We start from the raw sequence: 22,608 nt of genomic DNA, 5'->3' as shown, positions 1-22,608 counted from the left end.
AACGGTTGGGTGTCAGCAGCCTCAAACACCACTATTCTAACTCAATCACCAAGGTTCAAACAACATATATAGGAGCTTTCACAACTGATTGAAATGCTAAAAGACAAAACCCGTAAGAAATTAACAATTTATTGAGCAATTAACAAAATGCAGAGATTGAACAAGAATAGGGAATTGAAATTAAATAAACACACCATCCATAAATATAATCTTCTCGAGATTACAAAATTCCATTTTTAAGGACAAATTAAAAGCAAAAAATAATAATAATAATAATAATAATAATAATAATAATAATAATAATAAAACCTATGCTGTACTAATAATTAGGAGTTGAGGCATACTAATATTGAACCACATTATCACCCTTGAATGAAATTAGACTCTCCACATAACTTATAGCTTCTATTGTTCTGAACGAGTTTGGAAAATCTCTAAATTGGAGAATTTTTATTTCTTGAGAACCAATGTTGTACACCGCTATTGTCTGTTCATCGTCACAAACCAGAAGAAGAAGCTCTCCATTCTTGGCAAATCCAAGTGGATTCCTAACTCCTAATAGGGGTCCTACAACAAGTTTTTTGGTCCAAGATTCCTGAACCCCAGATTCACGCATCACCCATATTTCAAGGTTGGCCTCCATCGTCGTCCTTCTTTTATTAAAAATGATCAAAGCAAGGCACTCATTGAAGACAGCAAAAGTCTTAATATGATGCGGAACATTGCGAAACTCTGGCAAACTAAGCATTCGAAAGACCTCGTTGGTCATATCAAAAGATAAAATTACTTCACAATTAAAAACCCGACCGTGTTTGTCTGTGTCCTTGAGGATACAGAACCAATAATAAACTCCATTCAAGTATTTTTCATCAAAAGTACTTAAAAAAGTAATATTTGAAAGATCAATAGTTGTGTTGATTTTTTGCCTCCATGAATCAGTGCTCAATGTGTAAACATGAACAAAAATGTTGTAGTCTCTCCCATAATTGACAATTCTAACTACCTTGTAATCATTAGAATTGTGATCATAACCAAATGCAAAGTTGATATCAGTGTTGAAGACATGAAGGGCAGGAGGATAATGAAGTGTGGGATAAGGAACGACCTTATATTGACGAATAGCTGGATTCCATAAGAAAAAGCCATCAAAGTCGCCACTGAAGGAACCACCAACGCAAATAATGCCGTTAATGCAAGTACAAATATTGGGTCGAAGGAATCTCATGCTGATGAGATTCGTATCAAATCGAATGTTCATGTCCACGATCTGTACTTGCGTATCATCAACATCATTATGAGGAGGGTGCAGTAAGGACATGATAATGATATCACCGCCGGAGTCGTCTCGACTCATAATGAGAAAACTTGGATTTGTTATAGAACAACGGTGGCGATGGTGTTTGGCAATGAAACTAGGGTTTTGGAAAAGACTGAACCATGACTTTTCTACGCACTTGAAACGTATTATAGATTTCACTGGAAGCCTTACAAGGATGTTTTCCAACAATTCAACCGCTAAATTGGTACCCCTCATTCTCTTCATTGAGCTCCCTCCTCACGCACTGAGATATCTCTTTACGCACTCTTTTTATCGACGATCGCTCGCTCGCTATGATTTGAAAACCCTAAAGTCCTATATTCAAGCTAGAAGTAAAAATTTTAAGTTTCTAGAAATCTATCCTAATAAAACTCTCCGAAAGTTTAAAGTGTCATTGATTTAAATCGTTCTTATCCACTTATTTTATATATATATAAAATGTTGTTATTAGAGTTGATATCATCTTAATTTATTTATTTTTAAAGAAACCTACTTTTTTTTTTCTACGTTTTGTTGCCACCTGCAAGAATCCTATTGAAAATAAATTCTAGATTATTTTAATCTTAATTACTACAAGAATCCTAGATGATCTTAGTTTTCTAAGTGTGTAAATTCTAGATGTTCTTAATTTTTTTTTTTTTTTTTTCCAAATAAGCGTAAATCAAGTTTGGAGTCCACTAAAAAGGAAACTCTTTGATTACCTATGAAAAAAAAAGTATACATTGTCCCCGATTCATTGGATAGCCAAATATCCAGCCCCTCTACCATTAGCATCTTAGCACACACGTGAGGATCTTTTAATTTTTTGGATAAAAGTTAAAAATTTACATCTATTAGTATAATTTAGAAATGTTTTTTATTTTATTTTTCAAACAAATAAAAATGATAAATTTTAGAGATAAGCAACGTAATTTCTTTTTTAGGAGTTCTCTTTCTGAATTTAAAATAAAATTTGTTATTTGACAACTCTATTTCTAAATGAAGTTACTCTTCATTAATAATGGTATTTTTAAACCACATAAAAGTCTAATTGAAAGAGATGAATCATTTTATATATAGTATAGATTAAATAAGTGGGAGAGCTAAATTTTGGAGATTATTAAGTAGAATTTTATAGTCCAAAATCCAAATTAGAGTTATGCCCGTGCTAAGCACTATTTAATCAAGAGTTATACGTAACTTAAACCAAAGATAAAAACAACTAAGTTTTTGTATTTATCTAAAAAATTGATAGAGACGTATGGAAATAGTCGATAAGAATAATTATAATTTTGTTTCTATCTATGAGGTGTTTTCAAAAAATAAAAAATAAAATTAATGATTGATATTAGTAGTTGTATACGTGTACTATGATTTTTTTTTTTTTTTTTTTTTTGAAAAAAAAAAATTGACATGATCAATTAGTGTGAAACCAAAATACTAATTCCCTAAAAGGCTAGAATTCTTAACAATCCCACGTGAAGGATTATTATTATTCCTTTTAATAATTTAAACAATACGTAGATGTACAAGCTCATTAGGTTTCCCTTGAGTATAAACAGAATGTAGATATAATGATATACATCCACAATGATAATCTCAATGTGAACTGACAAGACTATTTTGATCAAGTTAGAAATTAAGATTAGATGAAAAATTTGGACTATAATCAAATTAAGATTTTTAGAAACTTAGAAATTATAGATAAATTAATAATAAAAGGATTAGATAAAGAACTTGGATTGTAATCAACTTAAAATTTTCATCAAGTTAGAAATTATAGGAGAAGAAGATAAGAATACAAAAAAAAGAAATTATATATATTTTAAAATTTAAAAAAAAAATTCTGTAATTTAGTAAAACCACTTGACACAATCATAATATATGATATAATATATGATCATATGATCATATGATATGATTGTTTCTCTAAGCCTTAAGAACAATTGATTCAAAGTCCAACTCCATATTATAATTAGCATTTCATTAATTATCATCATCCTTCTCTTTCTTTTCCATCCTCTCTTATCCTTATGTGTAGAACGGCAGGTTTTTATTTTTTTAATATATTTTTTTAAAAGTATTTGTTTTGTTTTGTTTTGTTTTGTTTATTCTTTGAATTCTGTACGATATTATTGTTTTGATTTTTTTTCTTGGGGAAAACTAGTGGCACAGATATTGAATAATAATAATAATTATCCGAGTTAATTGTACATTTCTTCTTTTAAAAAAAAAAAAAAGTTAATTGTACATTGACATGTTTGGTGTGAAAATAAATCGTGATATATTTGATATCTTTTCCACTTTGTCAAATTCATTTGTACTTGGCCCAATTCCTGTTTTTATGAAGTGTTGTCTTCTTTATTGGCAGCTGATAAATATTTTTTAGTCACTGAAAATTTTGTTTATATATATATATATATATATATATATATATTTTTTTAATTTAGAGAAGACTATCAAAAGATGTCTCGCTTGAATGTTTTTTTTTTTTTGATAGACGCTTGAATGAATTAATTGGTGGCGTGTGAGGGCGAGTGTAGTACTAGATGTTGGTGATTTTTAGCCAGCAGGATAGATGGGAGAGAGGTCTTTCCAATGGTTGCAGCGGTGGCCTGATCGGAGATGCGGAAGTGACGACGACCATGTACAGTGGACTTTGGTGTACTGATGGCAGCAATGTAATTTTAACGATGGCAGCGATGGTCAGTGAGAGACACAAGAAAAGCCAAGACTGACGGCAATTAGAGTAAGAAGGTTAGAGAAGTGGCTCTGATCCATGTTAAAAATACTAAGTCAACAGTATTATGCTTTTTAAGTAATAAAATATACATGAATGTCTTTATTTATACTTATTAAATAATAAAATATATATGAATGTCTTTATATATGAGGTAGAGAGTATAGTGCAAGTATGTGTGCTATACAAGATAAATAAGATGTTAGAAATACTAAGTTAGTAGTATTATACTTCTCAAGTAATAAGATATACATAAATACTTTTATATATAAGACAAAGTATGTAATACAAGTATGTATATTATACAAAATAAATAAGATACGCCTAACGTCATATCCTATTACATGTTAACAACCCAAAAGGCCAAAACCTTCATCATACTGCTAACAATCTAAATAGAAATCAACCTTATATCGTACCTTGAGTTTCTGATTTCTTCGTGGGGCCAAAGCCCATACATTGACTTCTAATTTGACAAACATGTCCACAGGGTATGAGAAGTAGTCTCAATGCTTTGGTAGCATATTCCACCACTATAGATCCTCATCAATTAACTCCTGTACCATTGTGACATCTCTATCTCACCTCTTTCTTCTATAATAGAGTGAGAGATGACCATGAGTCATTCCAAAGCCTAATTCTGATTTCTCGACAATATTTTAATGTTATAACTGAATCCTAGAAGTCATTAAATAATGAAAGCATTAAGGAACAATCCCAAAGTATGTAATTAATAATAACTTAATCTGGATACCACAGATTGTTAAAAAATAAAATAAAATCCTGGATACCACAGAAAACCAGGAATAAAGTAAAAAGAATAGAAGCAAAATAAATCATAATGGAACAGATCAATCTTCAAAGCTTCATACAGTAAAAAGTTAAAGAAAATTAACTGTTTGTATCGGACTGAAAGAGAATTCACCACATGAGCACAAGAATTGAAAGAAGCTCTAGAACATATAATTTTTTATTCAAAGCTGAAGAATTGAATTAGTAACCATGTACACTTGGAAGATTTACCAAAACAAACAGTAGTACATCAAACTAGATTTCCCCTAGGTGCAAAAATGTGTATCTCAGCCTTAATTACTAAAGATGAGATGTATGATATTGGTAACCAAAACTTTCCTCAATCAGACTACAGAATAGGAAAGAATATTACTAAACTCCCTTGAATCACTGTTAACTTGGTAATAAAAGATCGATGATAAATTGACAATGGCTTAACTGCATCCGGGATCTCCACCTGCAGCATCAGGTTCTTCATCAGGTCCATGTAGTACTGGTGCAATAATCCCCATTTTCAGTAACTTCCAATCTTCTTCTTTTTCGTTACTCCATAACTTGTGCGCTAAATTGAATGCCGTCTGATCACGAGCATCAGAAAAATTCTCACTCACACCCATCTTGGTATTAGTCTTCATGTACTTCTTTCTTAGCTTCACTATTACTTCAAGCAGCTTCTGATTACTGGTTTCGATTTGAAGCCAATTCTTGATGAACTGTTCTAAAGAAACAGAATCAAAATATGGGTACACCATATATTTCTCGTGGAAATTAACTAGGCTAGTCAAGAATCCAATCTCATGATCGATATCTGTCAGCACCATCTCAAGAAACGGTCTTGGAGGAGTGTCATCTTCAGGGACCGTTGTCTTCTGCTTTTTCTCCATTCCCTGAGTGTTTTCTTCATCAGAGTCCTGGACTGGTCGTTTAGATGGTGACTCTGGAGGTGGTGAAACAGTCAGAATGTCCACAAATTCGTCATCTTCTTGTCCTTGTTCCTGTTCTCTGGGCTGTTCTGTAATAGCATGGGATGCATTGGGAGAAGCAGGAGTATGTTGATGATGTTCTTGTTGATGATCATCTTCTCTCTGTGGTTGTTGAGGGAGTTCTTGAAAGATCGGAACTTCTAGTTCGTGTCCTTGTTCGAGTGCTCTATTTGCATGGGATGCATTGAGAGAAGTAGCAGTATCTACTTCTTCTTCTGACAGGTTAGGAACTTCTTGACTGTGTTCATCTTCATCTTCTTCTTCTTCCTCTTCTTCCTCCTGGGTCGTATCTTGGATTGGAGATCCTTCACTTTCTTCTGACATTTTCGCTCCGAGAGATTGTGTATACAAGCAAGCAAGCCTTTTGATTTTCAGTTGAGTGTGTGTGTGTCAGTCATGCATAAAGTTGGTTGAAGAGCAGAGAGGGAGATAGACTTGTTACTGTAAAAAACGGTGGCAAACCAAGTCGGTTTGAGGTATATGTAGGCAATAGAAGAACTTATTTTGTTAACACAGCCCAATTCTAGTCCATTCTTGATGACACATCTCATCCTGTAACCCGTGACCGTGACTATAGTTGGTCTTCATCTTTTGGTCGTAATATATTTTTGGGCCTCTCTTTTGGGTCTGGGTTCTCGGAAAAAAAAAAAAAATACAACCCAATTATGTTTTGTGCGAATGAACAAAAATGGAACCCAATTCAGAAATAATTCCCTTCTTTTCGATAAAATGGTCACTTATTATTCAGAAATAATAATAATAAGTTTATTTTTGTAGCAAAGGGGAAAAAAAAACTTAAGTCGGTGGGAGAAAGCATTCTGACAAGATCGGTAAGAGGGTTTTGTGGATACGTAGGTTTAGATTGAGAATCATAAGACTCTATTTTATTTTCATAAAAAATAAAAATAAAAATCATGAGTAATGATAGTACTGATTATATGTTAAAGAATTATATGAATAAAAGTAAAGGTGACACAAATTGACAAAATTCAAATTTCAAACTTACAAGTTTAAACCTTAAAGTTCCAACACTAAAAATATAGATAAAATCCACAAATCTGTTATGAAAATCGTCCAAATTCCAAATTTACAAAGATTTTGCAAATGTTTAAATTGTATTAAGATAATGAAAAATGCCAAGCCCTTTAAAACTGATTGCAACTTGATGATCAATAAGGATGGACAATCCTAATCTCATCATAGAGCAACATAATCACAAATAATTATAATAACTTTAATAAATGTCAATTATGTTACTTAAATTCTATATAGGATCATAGGATCCATTATTCAAGATTGCGATACCATGCGATCCTACCTAATGAAAAATTCTCTCTCACACCCATATAGGGTAGGATTAATGTAGGATCTTAAGATTCTAAGATTTGAGATCGGGATATGTAAAACCTAAAACTGTGTTGGCCTTACTGCCATTAATTTTTTTTAGCATTAAAAAATTTATCACAGACATAGAGTTTGAGAATTTTTTTAATACAATATAATAAGATATATTATTTTAAAATTTTGGCTAAGGAATTCATATTTTTCCCCAAAAAATTGTAGATCAACTCCCAAAAACAAACACAATGCAAAAGCAAACGGAATATGAAAATGCAATGCACAAATAAGCACACAGACACTTGGGATGATTGATGAATGATGCAACATTAATTACAACTTTGAGAGTCAAATAAAAATGGATAATGACTAATGCACACAAAGAACACACATGCCAATGTGGCATGCCATTTATTCTCCACCAATTCCACTTATGTCTATTTCTCACCATTTATTTTGCCATGTTGTGTGTACGAATATGCATAATTCAGTAATTGGGTGTGTGAAATAGATATTGCCCAAAAAAAGTTGGCACTGCAATATATGGAAAATTGGAAAGAACTATTGCAGAGGACACAAGAAAAACGCTCAGTTCTTGAAATCCCTCCTCACTAACACAGTACAAGTCTTGGGCTGTAAAAAAAAATAATGATAAAATTTATTAATACCAAATCTTCAAAGCTTCATACAGCAAAAAGTTGAAGAAAATTCTGTAACAGTTTGTATCAGAATGAAAGAACATGCACAACATGTGCACAAGAATTGAAAGAAGAAGCTCAAGGACATGTGATTTAATATTTAAAGCTGAATCAAATTAGTCATCACCATGTACATTTAAAAGATTTCATCACACTGCTAACAATCTAAATAAAAATCACCCTCATTGCTTTGGTAGCATATTGTACCTTGAGTTTCTGAATTCTTCGTGGGGCCAAAGCCCATACATTGACTGCTAATTGACAATACATAAATGTCCACAGGATATGAGTAGTAGTCTCAATGCTTTGGTAGCATATTCCATCACTTTAGGTCCTCATCAATTAACTCCTGTACCATTGTGACATCTATCTCACCTCTTTCTTCCACAATAGAGTGAGAGATAACCATTAAACCATGAGTCATTCCAAGGCCTAATTCTGATTTTTCGACAATATTTTAATGTTATAGCTGAATCCAAGCAGTCATTAAGTAACTAACTTTCCATTCCTATTCTGTTTATTAATGCAAAGCATTAAGGAACAATCCCAAAGTACGTGATTAATAATAACTTAATTTGGATACCACAGATTGTTGAAAAAGAAATCTGGATACCACAGAAAACCAGGAATAAAGTTTAAAGAATTGAAGCAAAATAAATCATAATGGAACAGATCAATCTTCAAAGCTTCATACAGCAAAAAGTTAAAGAAAATCAACTGTTTGTATTGGAATGAAAGAGAATTCACAACATGAGCGCAAGAATTCAAAGAAGAAGCTCTAGAACATATGATTTTTCATTCAAAGCTGAAGAATCGAATTAGTCACCATGTACAGTTGGAAGATTTGCCAAAACAAACAATAGTACATCAAACTAGATTTTCTCAAGGTGCAAAGATGTGTATCTCAGCCATTCTAAAGAAGATATGTATGATATTGGTAACCACAAATTTCCACAATCAGATTACAGAATAGAAGAGAATACGAAACACCCTTGAATTGTTATTAACTTGGAAAAAGATGACAAATTGACAATGACTTAATAACTGGATCCGGGATCTTCACGAGCATTGGCCCCTTCAAAAGGTTGATCAGGTCCACATAACACTGGTGCAATAACCCCTAACTTCAGAAGCTTCCAATCTTCTTCTATTGCATCACTCCATATCCGGTGCGCCAGATTGAATGCCCTCTGATAACGTGGATCAATAAAATGCATGCTCACATCCGTCTTGGCTTTAGTCTTTATGTATTTCTTTCTCAACTTCACTATTACATCAAGCATTTTCAGATGAGTGGTATTGATTTGAAGCCAATTTGTGATGAAATCCTGTAAAGCAAAGTATTCATAATATGGGTATCGCACATTCATATCATGGAAGTCAATAAAGCCATTCAAGAACCCAATCTCATAATTGATATCTGTCAACACCATCTCAAGAAATGATCTTGGAGCGTCATCGTGAGAGTCTTCATTAGAGTCTTGGACGGGACGCTTAGATGGTGTCTCTGGAGGTGGTGAAAGTGAAACAGTGATAATGTCTTCGTTGTTGTCTTCTTTTTTCTCTTCTTGTTGTTCATGTTCTTCTGCATGGCCAGCATGGGATGCATTGGGAGAAGTTGGAGTATGCTCTTCTTCATGATCATCTTCTCTCTGTTGCTGATGAGAGAGTTCTTGGAAGTTCTGAACTTCTTTTTCTTCTTCTTTTGCCTGGGTCATGTCTTGGATTGGAAATCTTTTACTTTGTTCAGACATTTTTCTCTCAGAGAGAAAGGAAGAGAAAGAGAGAGGGGGAGAATTTCCCATTACGTTAGAGTACTGAGTACAAGCCCTACTTTTTTTCAGTTGAGTGGCATTCATTTCTAAGTTCGTTAAAGAGAGGGGTATAGTTGTAAGTTTAAATTAACTGTAAAAATTAGTGCTAAACCAATTCGGTTTGAGGAAACCAATAAAACTGGATCAGATTCAGGTAGACAGTCCATGATGGGCTTCTCAAGTTCTGAGAACCGAATCAGGACTATTATTAATACCTACTCAAGTTGGTTCCTAATTGGGTCAAAACTATGATTGAGCTGTAACAGTGGAACCTTGTTTAGCTGCTTTATGTAAAATTCACTGTGATTAATTTGAAACTTTTGTCAGTTTGTCACCAGTTGTAAGCTATTCTAAAGCAAGAATTCCATAAAATTACTGCCATTTGATGAAGGTCCTTAGCATTTCTACATAGGATCCGTTTGGATACAGCTGAAAACTGAAAACTGAAACTGAAAACTGAAAAACACTGTAGCGAAATAATTTTTAAATGTGTGAATAGTATCGTGGGACCCATTTTTAATGAAAAAGTTGCTGAAAAGTGAAATTTGTGGGTCCATAAACAGTACACGATGTGCTGTGATTGGTCAAAAAAATTTGAAAAGTCAAAGTTTGCGACTACTGTTCATTGAACAGTGCATGAACAGTAGCCGCAAACCCAAAACGCGTGAAAAAAAAAAAAAAAAAAAAATGAAAAACGCAGACGCAGGATTGGGCGAAAACGCCCAATCCAAACGCACTCATAGTATTTCAAAGCCTCGTTCTTTTTTTGAAGTGAAAGACACAAAGTTGTAATTGGATCATGGTTGGGATTTCCCCTATCCATGTCCATGTAAAACTATAAGAGAAGTGGTTTGTATAGCAGTCTGTTTTGCATGTGCTTCTTCGAGAAGATAACCACATGGAAATAAACATGGGTTGTTTGACAGGTACTCTTTGAGGAGGAGGTGTTTGATTCCTTCAATTGAGACAGAGTACTTGTGACCCCCATTAGATTTGGCCAATTCCAATCCACAAAGCAATGCCACTACACAAAGCAACTACTTTCGTAGATACATCGAGCTACTGTAACCAATCCATTCTCATTAATTCCAAAACAACATTCCAATTTGAATACACAAAATATTGTACACAAAAAGTGGCAAACTCATAGGCTAGCGCATGAGCATTCCACTTGATACTCTGCTGTAACAGGTTGCCTAGCCACCTCATAGGCTAATCCAACCTTTAAGTGACCATTCCTGGAATTAATCTAAATTAGCAGATCTGATGAACCAAGGTTCCCCAATGGGATCGACTTAAACGATTTGTCTACCAGAGTTTCATTCCACCACTTTAGATACACATCAGTTAACTCCCCTACCATGGTGACATTTATCTCACCTCTTTCTTCCATAATAGACTGAGATAACCATGTCCATTAGTCTTTCCAAAGCCTCATTTAATTACTAACCTATTCTGTTAATTAATGCAAAGCATTAAAAAAGAAAATTCCCAAAGTAATAATAACCTAATCTGGATACAACAGATTGATCAAAAAATAAAATAAACATCTGGATACCACAGAAAACCAGAAAATAAAGTTAAATGAATAGAAGCACAGAATAATTCATAAAGAACAGATCAAAGCTCCATACAGCAAAAAGCTAAAGAAAATTAAATGTTTGTATCGGAATGAAAGAACATTCATAACATGAGCACAAGAATTGAAAGAAGAAGCTCTAGAACAAATGATTTTATATTCAAAGCAGAATCAAATTAGTCACCATGTACACTAGGAGGATTTCCCAAAACAAAAAATACATCAACTAGATTTCCTCTAGGTACAAAAATATGTATCTCAGCCATACTAAAGAAGAGATGTATGATATTGGTAACCAAAAATTTCCTCAACCATACTACCTACTACATATATTGAGCTCAAAAGTCATATCAAATTCCATTAAAGAACACCATGCACTAAGCTATTAAAAATGGACAATTAGGCCTTGTCTGTGTGGGATTGAATCACTATGAACTAATACTAAACACCCTTGAATCATTATTAACTTGGTGAAAGATCGATGACAAATTGACAATGGCTTAACTGCATCCGGGATCTCCACCTGCAGAATCAGGTTCTTCATCATCAGGTCCATGTGGTACTGGTGCAATAATCCCCATTTTCAGAAACCTCCAATCTTCTTCTTTTTCATTACTCCATAACTTGTCTGCAAAATTGAATGCCATCTGATCACGAGCATCAGAAAAATTCCCACTTGCACCCATCTTGGTATTAGCATTCATGTATTTCTTTCGCAGCTTCACTATTACTTCAAGCAGTTGCTGATTACTGGTTTCGATTTGAAGCCAATTCTTGATGAAATGTTCCAAAGAAACGGAATCAAAATATGGGTATAACATATACTTTTCGTGGAAATTAACAATGCTAGTCAAGAATCCAATCTCATGATCGACATCTGTCAGCACCATCTCAAGAAACGTTCTTGGAGGAGTGTCATCTTCAGGGACCTTTGTCTTCAGCCTTTTCTCCATTCTCTGAGTGTTTTCTTCATCAGAATCATGGAATGGACGTTTGGATGGTGACTCTGGAGAAGGTGAAACGGCCATAAGGTCCATATATTCGTCTTCTTCATCCTCTATTTTCTCTGCATGGGATGCATCAGGAGGAATAGAAGTAGGATTCTCTGGGACGTTCGGAACTTCTTCTTCTTGCATTGGAGATCCTTCACTTTCTTCTGACATTTTTCACTCTGAGAGAGAGAGAAGGAAAAAGATTTGTGTGCAGAAGCGTTGTTATTTCCAGTTGAGTGGCAGTGGTATTTATAAAGTTCGTTAAAGAGAAGAGAGGGAAATATAGTTGCAAGTTGTAACCGTGAAAAAATGGTGGCAAACCATGTCGGTTTGTCAAGCTATTACGAGCATTCCAATGAGCAATCCCTCATGTACACCATCAAATACACTTGTCTCATAAGAGCTCTCTCTCTCTCTCTCTCTCTCCAATTTTTAACATGTACTACACCTTTTCTTCTAAAAAAAAAATTTAGATATGTGTTTGGAAATACTATTCAAAATACACTAAAACCATTTTTTTGGAACACTATAAATTTAGATTTTATGCCAAAAAAAAAAAAAAGAGTAAACTTTGTTACCTAATTACTAATTAACATCAATTTCTTTTAATACTTTTACGAAACATACATAATTCGGATTGGAATTGGTTTAAATGAGAATGATAATATTGTGTTTATTATATGTCTACTCAATAGATTAGTTTTTATTTTTATTTTTTCTACTTTTATAAATAAATAAAAGGCAAAAGATAATTTTTTTTTTTATAGAAACAAACTAATTGGTTAAACACACATACATATACACTTAATTATACTCTCTCACCAACTAGTTTAAACAAAATATACACTAGTAACTAGTTTAAGCAAAATATACACTAGTTGAGTTGTGTACAAATTATAGCAAAAAACTTCCTTATAGTGTGTGAAAATATAGCAGTGAGCAAGTTTAAGACTGCTCGAGACTCTAAATTTGGGAAGGGGGAAAGGCAATATGTGAAAACACACGAAACCAGTGACGCAACTAGCATATATAGCTCATGACACAAGGCATAAACACACTCACTATTGCATCAATACAGTAGAAATGATGATTTCGCCAGTTCCTTTGCACAAGTTCAAGTATTTATTGGACTCAGATTGGTATTTGCAATTTTTGATAGCCTTTAGAAGCATTATTGGAGGTGCTGGAGGAGATTTGATTGTGCTGCCTCAATAGTGTACAAAACAATGTTGGTTGTGTCTGTTTGATGTCATTGCCGTATTAGACAAAATATCCTTCTAATATTCTCTCTCTCTCTCTCTCTCTCTCTCTCTCTCCATCTCTCTCCCTCTATATATATATATATATATATATGCACACATAAACACCAAACTTTAGTTTGTAAAATTAAAACAACTCTGGTCTTTTGTATACCAAATTTAGAAAATTAACAATTTTTTGTGGTGGGCTAGTTATGGAGAGGGAGAGAGAGAGAGAGAGATCTTGGATGAGTTTGGGGTTTGGGTTTTATGAGAATGCTTTTGTACCACTTTTGTAATATCTTTCTTTCCAAGGTCCTGTTTGGATTAAAAGGAAAAGGAGAAAGAGTAAAGGAAAGTAAAGTAAAGTTCACTAAAAATTAAGGTAACTAGAAATAAGCTAATTTCCTGTTAATACCATTCTACTCTCCCTCAATATCGTAAGTGAAAATTTCTCCTCAAATTACATATGTGAATATATATATATATATATATATATATATTTTTTTTTTTCCTTAAACCCACCCTTTTTAACTACACAAAACACAGATATCAAAAACTTAAGCTATCTCGACAATATCATAATGAAAGAACATGCAAAACATGAGCACAAGAAAATCTAGAGCATGATTTTATTTTTAAAGCTCAAATTAGTGACCATGTACATTTAGAAGATTTCCCAAATCAAACAGTACATCAACAGAATTACTCTAGGTTGTAGGTGCAACAATGTGCATTTCAGCCATACTAAAGAAGCAACGTATGATATTGGAAACCAAAATCTCCTCAATCAGTTTACAGAATAGGAAAGAATACCAAGCACCCTTGAATTATTATTAACTAGGCAAACATCTAACTTGGTAAAGATGACAAATTGACAATGACTAAACTGCATATACATAGGGTGCAATTTCTTCATAATAGTGTCCAGTCGTTATTCTTCTTCTTCATCTTTATTGTCAGAGGTGAAGGAACAGAGATGATATTCACTTCTTCTTCTTTTTTCTCTTCCTGTCCTTGTTCTTGTTCTCTTGCATCGAGGCGAGAAGTAGTAGTATCTTCTTCTTCTCTCTGTTGTTGAGGGAATTCTTGGAGGTTTTGTGCTTCTTGTTCTTGTCTGTGTTCTGCTATGGTCTGTTCTTCTGCATGGGATTCATTGAGAGAAGTAGCAGTATTCTGACAATGTATGTCAAGTTGTTCTGCTTCTTCTCCAGGGACCTTTGTTCTGCTTTTTCTGCATCAAAGACATCCTGGAATGGACGTTTAGATGGTGACTCTGGCGGTGGTGTAAAAGTCATAATGTCCACTTCTTCGTCTTCATCTTCTTCTTCTTCGATTTCGTCTTTGTCTTTATCTTCCTCTTCTTCGCTTTTGTCTTCGTCTTTGTCTTCGTCTTCTTCTTCTTCTTGTCCTTGTTCTGGTTTTCTAATTGCATCGGATTCATCAGGAGGACTAGAAGTAGGAATATCTGGGAGATTCTGAACTTCTTGTTCGTGTTCTTCTTCTTCTTCTTCTTGGGCCATGTCTTGCATTGGAGATCCTTCACTTTCTTCTGACATTTTTCACTCGCAGAGAGAGAGAGAGAGAGAGAGACAGACAGAGAAGGAAAAAGATATGCGTATAAAAGCGTTGTGACTTGTGAATTCCAGTTGAGTGGAAGTAGTATTCATAAAGTTCGTTAAAGAGGAGAGGGATTTATCGTTGTAAGTTGTAACCGTTAAAAAATGGTGGCTAACCAAGTCAGTTTGTCAAGCTGTGCTGAGTCAGAAATATAACTAATATCAAATCGAGGTCCTTTTTTTTTGTAGAAGAAAATATCAAATCAAGTTAGTTTCTAAAATATTGAGCTCTACAATTTAATACAAACTATATATAGGACAATTCTTGGTCCGTAAATATGGGGAAAGACATTGATTTTAAAGAAGTGTTACATTTATATTATTTTAACAGCACTTTCACAATAAATTATAGGTGATAATTTGTTATTGATTCTTATTTGAATTCACAAATAAAATTACTTTTTTTGCTCACTCATAATAATCAATAACAATATACCACTTAAAATTTATTGTGAAATAATTATGAAAATATTGTAGACGTAACATTTTAGCATTTTTCTCAATACTAAGAAAAATGCTAGAGGTACAAAAAAAAAAAATGACAAATTGTTGATATAATAAACAGTTATTGGCAAATGAAAAAATAATGTCAACGATGGACCTAAATGAGAACTAGTAGAAATTTGTCATATCAACGGTTTGTAAAATTGTTATGAAATAATTTGTATTTGTAGCATTAATCAATAACTAACAAGAATTAGCATTCCGATGAAAATTTTTCATTAAGTTCAATGCTTTTAACAACTCACCCCATCACAGGTAAATGACCTTGAATTCTATGCTGAGTCACACTAAGACTTAAATTTAAATCAATTAGAGCGAGTGTGTCTAGTAACACTACAATGGTGGTAAAAATAAGTTGTCTTAGCCTTTCACAAGTACTTTTTTTTTTCCTAGGTTTAGGTCTAGAGATGAGTGCAAATTGAGACCTAAGCTTAAATCAATTTGGTAAGATGACGAATAACACCACAATGAAGATAAGAAGGCACAAACTTAAATCTACCCTATTGCCTAGGCACCAACGGCTCTACATTGTGACCACCCTGACTTGTAAAAAAAATGTATATAAACACTTATCTAATAATAATTATATGTTAAACTAATTTATTGTGACCATCCTGATAAAAATGTTGAATACGCTGACTTGAGAATTACAAAAATTTGGGTCAACAAAAATAAGAGTAATGCTACATTTACAACATTTTTTACAATAATTTCAAAACAAATCCAATATGGTAAACTGTTATAAATTCTAATTTGATTCTAATACTGATATTATTATTTTTTTTACCCACTAATAATAGCTTTTTGCATAAGATTTATTGTAAAAATATAGTGGACATATCACTCAAAAATTAATTATGCCCCCCAAACATAATCCTAATCTCTTTTTTTTAAAAGGTTTAAATAACAACAATAAATATTAGCCCAAATAACTACAAACATAAATCAAACAAAAACAAGTGCACAACTTATTCAACAAAAAATCTATTATAAAACAAAAAAGATAAAAATTCGATAATCATTTAAATTTGTAACTCATTTAACCTATTCAATAAAAATAGTTCATAATTTCATTTTTTTTCTTTAAAAAATGTACAAAGAAAATATTTTGGTTGTGAATTCTTCTTAATGGAGACGACAGCTATACTTTTTTGGCTTTGCTGTTGCAACAATTTTGCTCTCCTTACTCTTTAGCAACTCGACTTGTAGTTGTATCAAATATTCCTCTCTCTCTCTCTCTCTCTCTCTCTCTCTCTCTCTCTCTCTCTCTCTCTCTCTCTCTCTCTCTCTCTCTCTCATTGTAGAATTTTTCACTTAATTTATTACTCTCATTTCAGTGTTATCAATCAGCGTTATCACTTCCCACTTTATCTATTATCAGTATTTTTTTTTCCTCTTTATTAGTAAAAGGAAATTTAATACTTTGTGTATTTATGCGTTTTTTTTTTTTTTTTTTTTGACGTTAATATATTCAAGTTAACGCTTTATTATATTTTGTATAATTAAAATTTTTTAACGACCACCCTAAAAAATATTTCTAAAGTCGTCACTGTGCCTAGGGGGAGGATCTCAACATGGGTTTTGAAATTTGAACTTCTAAAGATCCCTTGTCAATCCTAACCAAGTCATTCTTTCTTACACTCCTAACAACTAAGGAAAAAACACGCTTTGTCTTTAGGAGTAAGGGATTTTTTTTTTTTTTTTTCTTGATTTTTTCCCTTAAATCGTCAAGTGGTGATTTCATTGTACATCCCTCAATCTAAGAGTTTAAGCATTGTTAGTTGAAAGTGCACTATGAGACTCACTATCCCGGGAAATATCCAAAAATTTTGGTCCCCTCAGGTGGTTGTGATTCTCATAATGATGTGTATTTGCAATTGATGCTATAACTATAAGTACATTCAAATTATTAACATAACTTACTCTGAGTGAGACTTTATCATTAAAATTTCAAGTACTACTCTGATTAAAACTTAACTACCAAAATTTAAAATATTTAAAAAGATTTCTTTATTTATTTTTATAATTTATTATAATTTTTGTTATAGTAATCGGTCTCACATGCTATGTTTTAATTTTTAAAGTAGGCTTTTTTGTTTATACTATTTATTTTACTATAGTATTTTAATTAAATTATCAACTAGTTTTAAAGTTTACATTTTTTTTTTATTAATTCATGCACGATTGTAAATGTATAGTATTAATTCATTATGATAGTAAAAAATTATGAACAATGAATGTATACTACAGCATAGAAGAATTTGATAACTTAGGCTGCATTTGGTAACTATACTTTTGGAATGCATTCCAGCATACTAAGGATTTTGCATATAAAAAAGTGTTGTGTCTTAACTAGTAGTAACTAGACTGATCAAATTAACCAAAAAAAACAAAAAACAAAAAAAGAGGAATGCATTTTCAAAAATGGATTTTGAAAAAAAGGCATCCCTTTTTAGAAACTTCCTTTGAAATTATACTAAAACACTTGCTAAAAAAATAATTATGTTAAAGAGATTGTAGTTAGTTATGAATTCTTGTAGAATTCCATACATTTTTGAGAGAGAGAGAGAGATAAATGGTGCCAAACCAAGTGTTTTTTCTTTTACTAGATAGAAATTCTACTCTATCCTAATTTAAGTGTATATGTATATTTAACTTCCTCCTAGAGACTTAAGCCATAACCATTGCCCCCCGCACCTCACAAACACTTATACTTATGGAGTGATAATTGCGCCAAGGGTATACGTTGGTGGTGCCAAATCAAGTTGGTTTGTCAATCTTTGTGCCCAATTAAGAACTATTATTAATAACAAATTACTAACTCAAGTTAGTTTCTCAAAATCTCTAACCGACTCAATCATTTAACTTCACTCTCATTTGGATAATAAACTCTTGTATTATTCAGAAATAGCAGTAATAATAATAACAACAATAAATCTTCCTTTTGTAGGGAAAAAAAATAAAAAAATCTAAAGTCTCTGGGAGAAAACATTCTTCTGTCAAACATGGGGTTGCTGGCCTTACTGCCATTAATTTTGTTTGGCATCAAACTGTTATCACAGACATAATAATAAGATACATTATTTAAAATTTGGCTAAGATATTTATTATTTGGTCCCCTGCCAAATTAAAAATTAGCTCCTACAAATCCTAGCTGCTAACCCATATATATGTGTTAATGTATATTATGTTATGGGCTTTAGGCCCAATTAGGTTACTTGTATAGCACACTGGTACTTGTACTACACTCTACTTGTACTGCACACATATGCCTCCTATATAAAGGCAGTGATGTATATTCTTTAATTTATGAAATACAATACAATTATTCTGTATTTCTAACATGGTATCAGAGCCACTGCTCTAATCCTTTGGTGTGCCGCTCTTAAGCAGTCTTGTCTTCTTGAGTGTCCTCTGCAGCCGTTTTTGTGAGCAGCACCGCTGCCTTCACCGCGACTCCAGTACATCAAAGACCACTGCCTTGCCGCCACCACCGCTTCCGCATCTCCGATCAAACCACAGATAGCATCATTGGAAAGTAGTCTCTCCGATCTGCCGTTCTGTAAAATTTCGTCTTCATTGGACCTTCCACGCGCCTCCACGCGCCACCAGAAATATCGGCATCATCTGCACGCGCCGCCACGCGCCGCCAAAAATTGTCACGCGCCGCCACGCGCCTCCTGTGTCAGTCACGCGCCTCCACGCGCCACCACGCGCCAGACTTTTCGCTGACGTCATCATCTGTTTGCTTACGTCAGCCCTAGCTGACGACATCTGCATACGTCAGCGCCACATCATCTGCTGACGTCATCCGTTGACTTTGATCAGGCTAACCGTTGACCGTTGACTTTTGACCAAAGTTGACTTTTTGCAGTCCGGGTCCTCATTACCCAGTTTTTCGCATAGATTTCATTTTTGCGCTCCATTTTTGCATATTTTGCTTCTAAATGAGAAATAAGGACAGGTCTTCTTCTTGCAATAATCGTCGCCAACAATCCAGCAAACGTCTTTGCAGTTTTTGCAAATGTTTTGGCCACAATATTGAGACTTGTTATCGTCGCAACAAACCAGCTGTGTCTGTATCCGCTGCTACTGTTGCTAACACTGAGAGTGTCCAACCAATGGCTCCCATCTCTGCACAATCTAAGTCTTCAAGACGCACTTTCACCATGTCCACAGATGACCTTAAAAACATCATCGTCAATGTCATTCATATGGTTGGTAATGCATCTTATTCCTCTTCTCTCTCAGCTTTATCTGGTATGTCTCCTTCCTCTTGGCTTATGGATTCTGCTTGTTGCAATCACATGACTCCTCACTCATCCTTATTTTCTGAACTTAAACTTGCACCACACCCTCTTAATATTCACACAGCAAATGGTTCCACTATGTCTGGTCATAATATAGGTTCTGTTTCAACCGCCAATCTCTCGGTTCCTAGTGTCTTTAATGTTCCTGACCTTTCTTACAATTTATTTTCTGTGGGCCAATTAGCTGAGTTAGGTTATCGCATTATCTTTTATTATTCTGGGTGTATTGTGCAGGATCCAAGGACGGGACAGGAGCTTGGGACCGGTCCTAGAGTTGGGCGTATGTTTCCCATGGACAACCTTCGTCTTCCACTTGTTGCTCCTGTTTCTATTGTTGCAGCTGCTACAGCTTCTTCACTTCCTTCCCTTGCACTTTGGCATGCTCGACTTGGTCATGCATCTTCTTCTCGGGTACAACAATTAGCTTCTAGAGGTTTGTTAGGTTCAGTGTCTACAAAAAATTTTGATTGTGTTTCGTGCCAATTAGGAAAACAACCAGTTTTGCCTTTCAATACTAGTGAATCAATATCCACTGATATCTTTGACCTTATTCATTCTGATGTTTGGGGCCCTTCTTCTGTCTCTAGTATTGGTGGGTCTCGATATTTTGTTGTGTTTGTTGATGATTACTCTCGCTATAGCTGGATTTTTAATATGAAACATCGTTCTGAATTATTGCAAGTATATTCTAATTTTGCAAAAATGGTTGAAACTCAGTTTTCCAAACACATCAAAATTTTTCGATCTGATAATGCTCTCGAATATACTCAATATGCTTTCCAAGCTGTTTTACATTCCTATGGCACTGTTCATCAACTAACTTGTCCAGGTACCTCTCAGCAAAATGGTAGAGCCGAACGGAAACTTCGTCATATTCTTGACACTGTTCGTGCTCTTCTTCTCTCTGCCAAAGTTCCTGCTCCTTTTTTGGGCGAAGCTGCTCTTCATGCTGTTCATACTATTAATCGCATTCCGAGTCTGGTTATCCAAAATCAAACTCCATAAGAGCGCCTTTTTGGGTCATCTCCAGACTATCACCACCTTCGCTCCTTTGGTTCTGCTTGTTTCGTTCTTCTTCAGCCACATGAGCATAACAAACTTGAGCCTCGGTCAAGGCTTTGTTGTTTTCTTGGCTATGGCGAAACTCAAAAGGGGTATCGGTGTTATGACCCTGTCTCTCATCGTCTTCGTGTTTCCCGCAATGTTGTCTTTTGGGAACATCGCCTCTTTGTCGAGCTCTCTCACTTTCGTGCCTCCCTATCTTCCTCCTCTATTTTAGATCTTTTTCCAGATGAGGCACATATTCCTTCTGTAGCTGTTCCTGATCCTCCTGTAGTTGCTCCTGATTCTCTTGTAGGCTTCTCTGTCCAACCACCAGATATCACTGATCCCTTTCCTAGTTCACCCTTTAATGAACAGGTGGAAGATAAACAGGTTGAAGACGAGCTACCCAACCCCAACCCTGAGCTTGGGTCCCCTGCTCCTGCTCCGCCTGAGAATCTTGCACAAGACATTCCACCTCGTCACTCAACTCGAGTAAGATCTATTCCTACACATTTACTTGACTATCATTGTTACACTGCTCTTGCTATATTACATGAGCCTCACACCTATCGTGAGGCTTCCACTGACTCTTTATGGCAGATTGCAATGAAAGAGGAACTTGATGCATTATCTAAAAACCATACTTGGGATTTGGGGACACTCCCTCCCGGGAAATCTGTGGTTGGTTGTAAGTGGATCTACAAGATTAAGACTCGCTCTGATGGGTCCATTGAACGCTACAAAACTCGTCTTGTTGCAAAAGGTTTTACACAAGAGTATGGGATTGATTATGAAGAGACCTTTGCTCCAGTTGCTCGTATCTCATCTGTCCATGCCCTCTTAGCTGTTGCTACTGCCCGTAAATGGGATCTTTTTCAGATGGATGTAAAAAATGCATTCCTTAATGGGGATTTACATGAAGAAGTTTATATGCAACCTCCTCTTGGTCTCTCTGTTGACTCAAACAAATTTTGTTACCTTCGACGTGCACTTTATGGCCTTAAACAAGCTCCACGAGCTTGGTTTGTCAAATTCAGCTCTACCATCTCTCATTTGGGTTACATGGCCAGTCATTATGATTCTGCCTTATTTCTTCGTCGCACTGATAAAGGCACTATTTTACTTCTCCTGTATGTGGATGATATGATCATAACTGGTGATGACCTCAGTGGCATTCAAGAACTCAAGGATTTTCTCAGTCAGCAATTTGAGATGAAAGATCTTGGACATCTCAGCTACTTCTTGGGTCTTGAAATCACTCATTCTACTGATGGACTTTATCTTACTCAAGCTAAGTATGCTTCTGAACTCTTGTCTCGAGCTGGACTCACTGATAGCAAGACTATTGACACTCCAGTTGAGCTTAATGCGCATCTGACTCCCTCAGGGGGGAAACCATTGTCTAATCCCTCTCTTTACAGACGATTGGTTGGCAGCCTAGTTTATCTCACAGTTACTCGTCCAGACATCTCCTATGCTGTTCATCAGGTGAGCCAGTATCTGTCTGCTCCACGATCAACTCACTATGCTGCTGTTCTACGCATTCTTCGATACTTGAAGGGCACCCTCTTTCATGGCCTTTTCTATTCAGCTCAGTCTCCTCTTGTACTCCGTGCATTCTCTGATGCTGATTGGGCAGGAGATCCTACTGATCGCAGGT

At 34.6% G+C, this 22,608-nt stretch overlaps 4 protein-coding genes across 4 annotated transcripts; all 4 read right to left on the bottom strand.

Moving 5' to 3' along the window:
* Nucleotides 1-305: 305 nt before the first annotated feature.
* LOC115954757 (F-box/kelch-repeat protein At3g23880-like) lies at nt 306-1,546 on the bottom strand. Its single transcript, XM_031072687.1, has one exon. The coding sequence runs from the start codon at nt 1,541-1,543 to the stop codon at nt 344-346; it is 1,200 nt and encodes a 399-aa protein (XP_030928547.1). The 5' UTR covers nt 1,544-1,546; the 3' UTR covers nt 306-343.
* A 3,717-nt stretch (nt 1,547-5,263) lies between these two features.
* LOC115956439 (probable transcription factor At1g61730) lies at nt 5,264-6,136 on the bottom strand. Its single transcript, XM_031074818.1, has one exon. The coding sequence runs from the start codon at nt 6,134-6,136 to the stop codon at nt 5,264-5,266; it is 873 nt and encodes a 290-aa protein (XP_030930678.1).
* A 5,245-nt stretch (nt 6,137-11,381) lies between these two features.
* LOC115954626 (probable transcription factor At1g61730) lies at nt 11,382-12,616 on the bottom strand. Its single transcript, XM_031072538.1, has one exon. The coding sequence runs from the start codon at nt 12,402-12,404 to the stop codon at nt 11,742-11,744; it is 663 nt and encodes a 220-aa protein (XP_030928398.1). The 5' UTR covers nt 12,405-12,616; the 3' UTR covers nt 11,382-11,741.
* Nucleotides 12,617-14,386: 1,770 nt separating this feature from the next.
* LOC115956438 (cilia- and flagella-associated protein 251-like) lies at nt 14,387-15,030 on the bottom strand. The gene is made up of 2 exons (XM_031074817.1): nt 14,653-15,030; nt 14,387-14,605 (listed from the first exon to the last, which is right to left on the bottom strand). The coding sequence occupies exons 1-2, from the start codon at nt 15,028-15,030 to the stop codon at nt 14,387-14,389; spliced, it is 597 nt and encodes a 198-aa protein (XP_030930677.1).
* Nucleotides 15,031-22,608: the final 7,578 nt, after the last annotated feature.

This window comes from Quercus lobata, chromosome 8 (assembly GCF_001633185.2).
Source record: "Quercus lobata isolate SW786 chromosome 8, ValleyOak3.0 Primary Assembly, whole genome shotgun sequence".
Lineage (NCBI taxonomy): Eukaryota > Viridiplantae > Streptophyta > Magnoliopsida > Fagales > Fagaceae > Quercus > Quercus lobata.
Note: the sequence above shows the minus strand (reverse complement) of the source record. Positions and strands in the feature narration are given on the sequence as shown.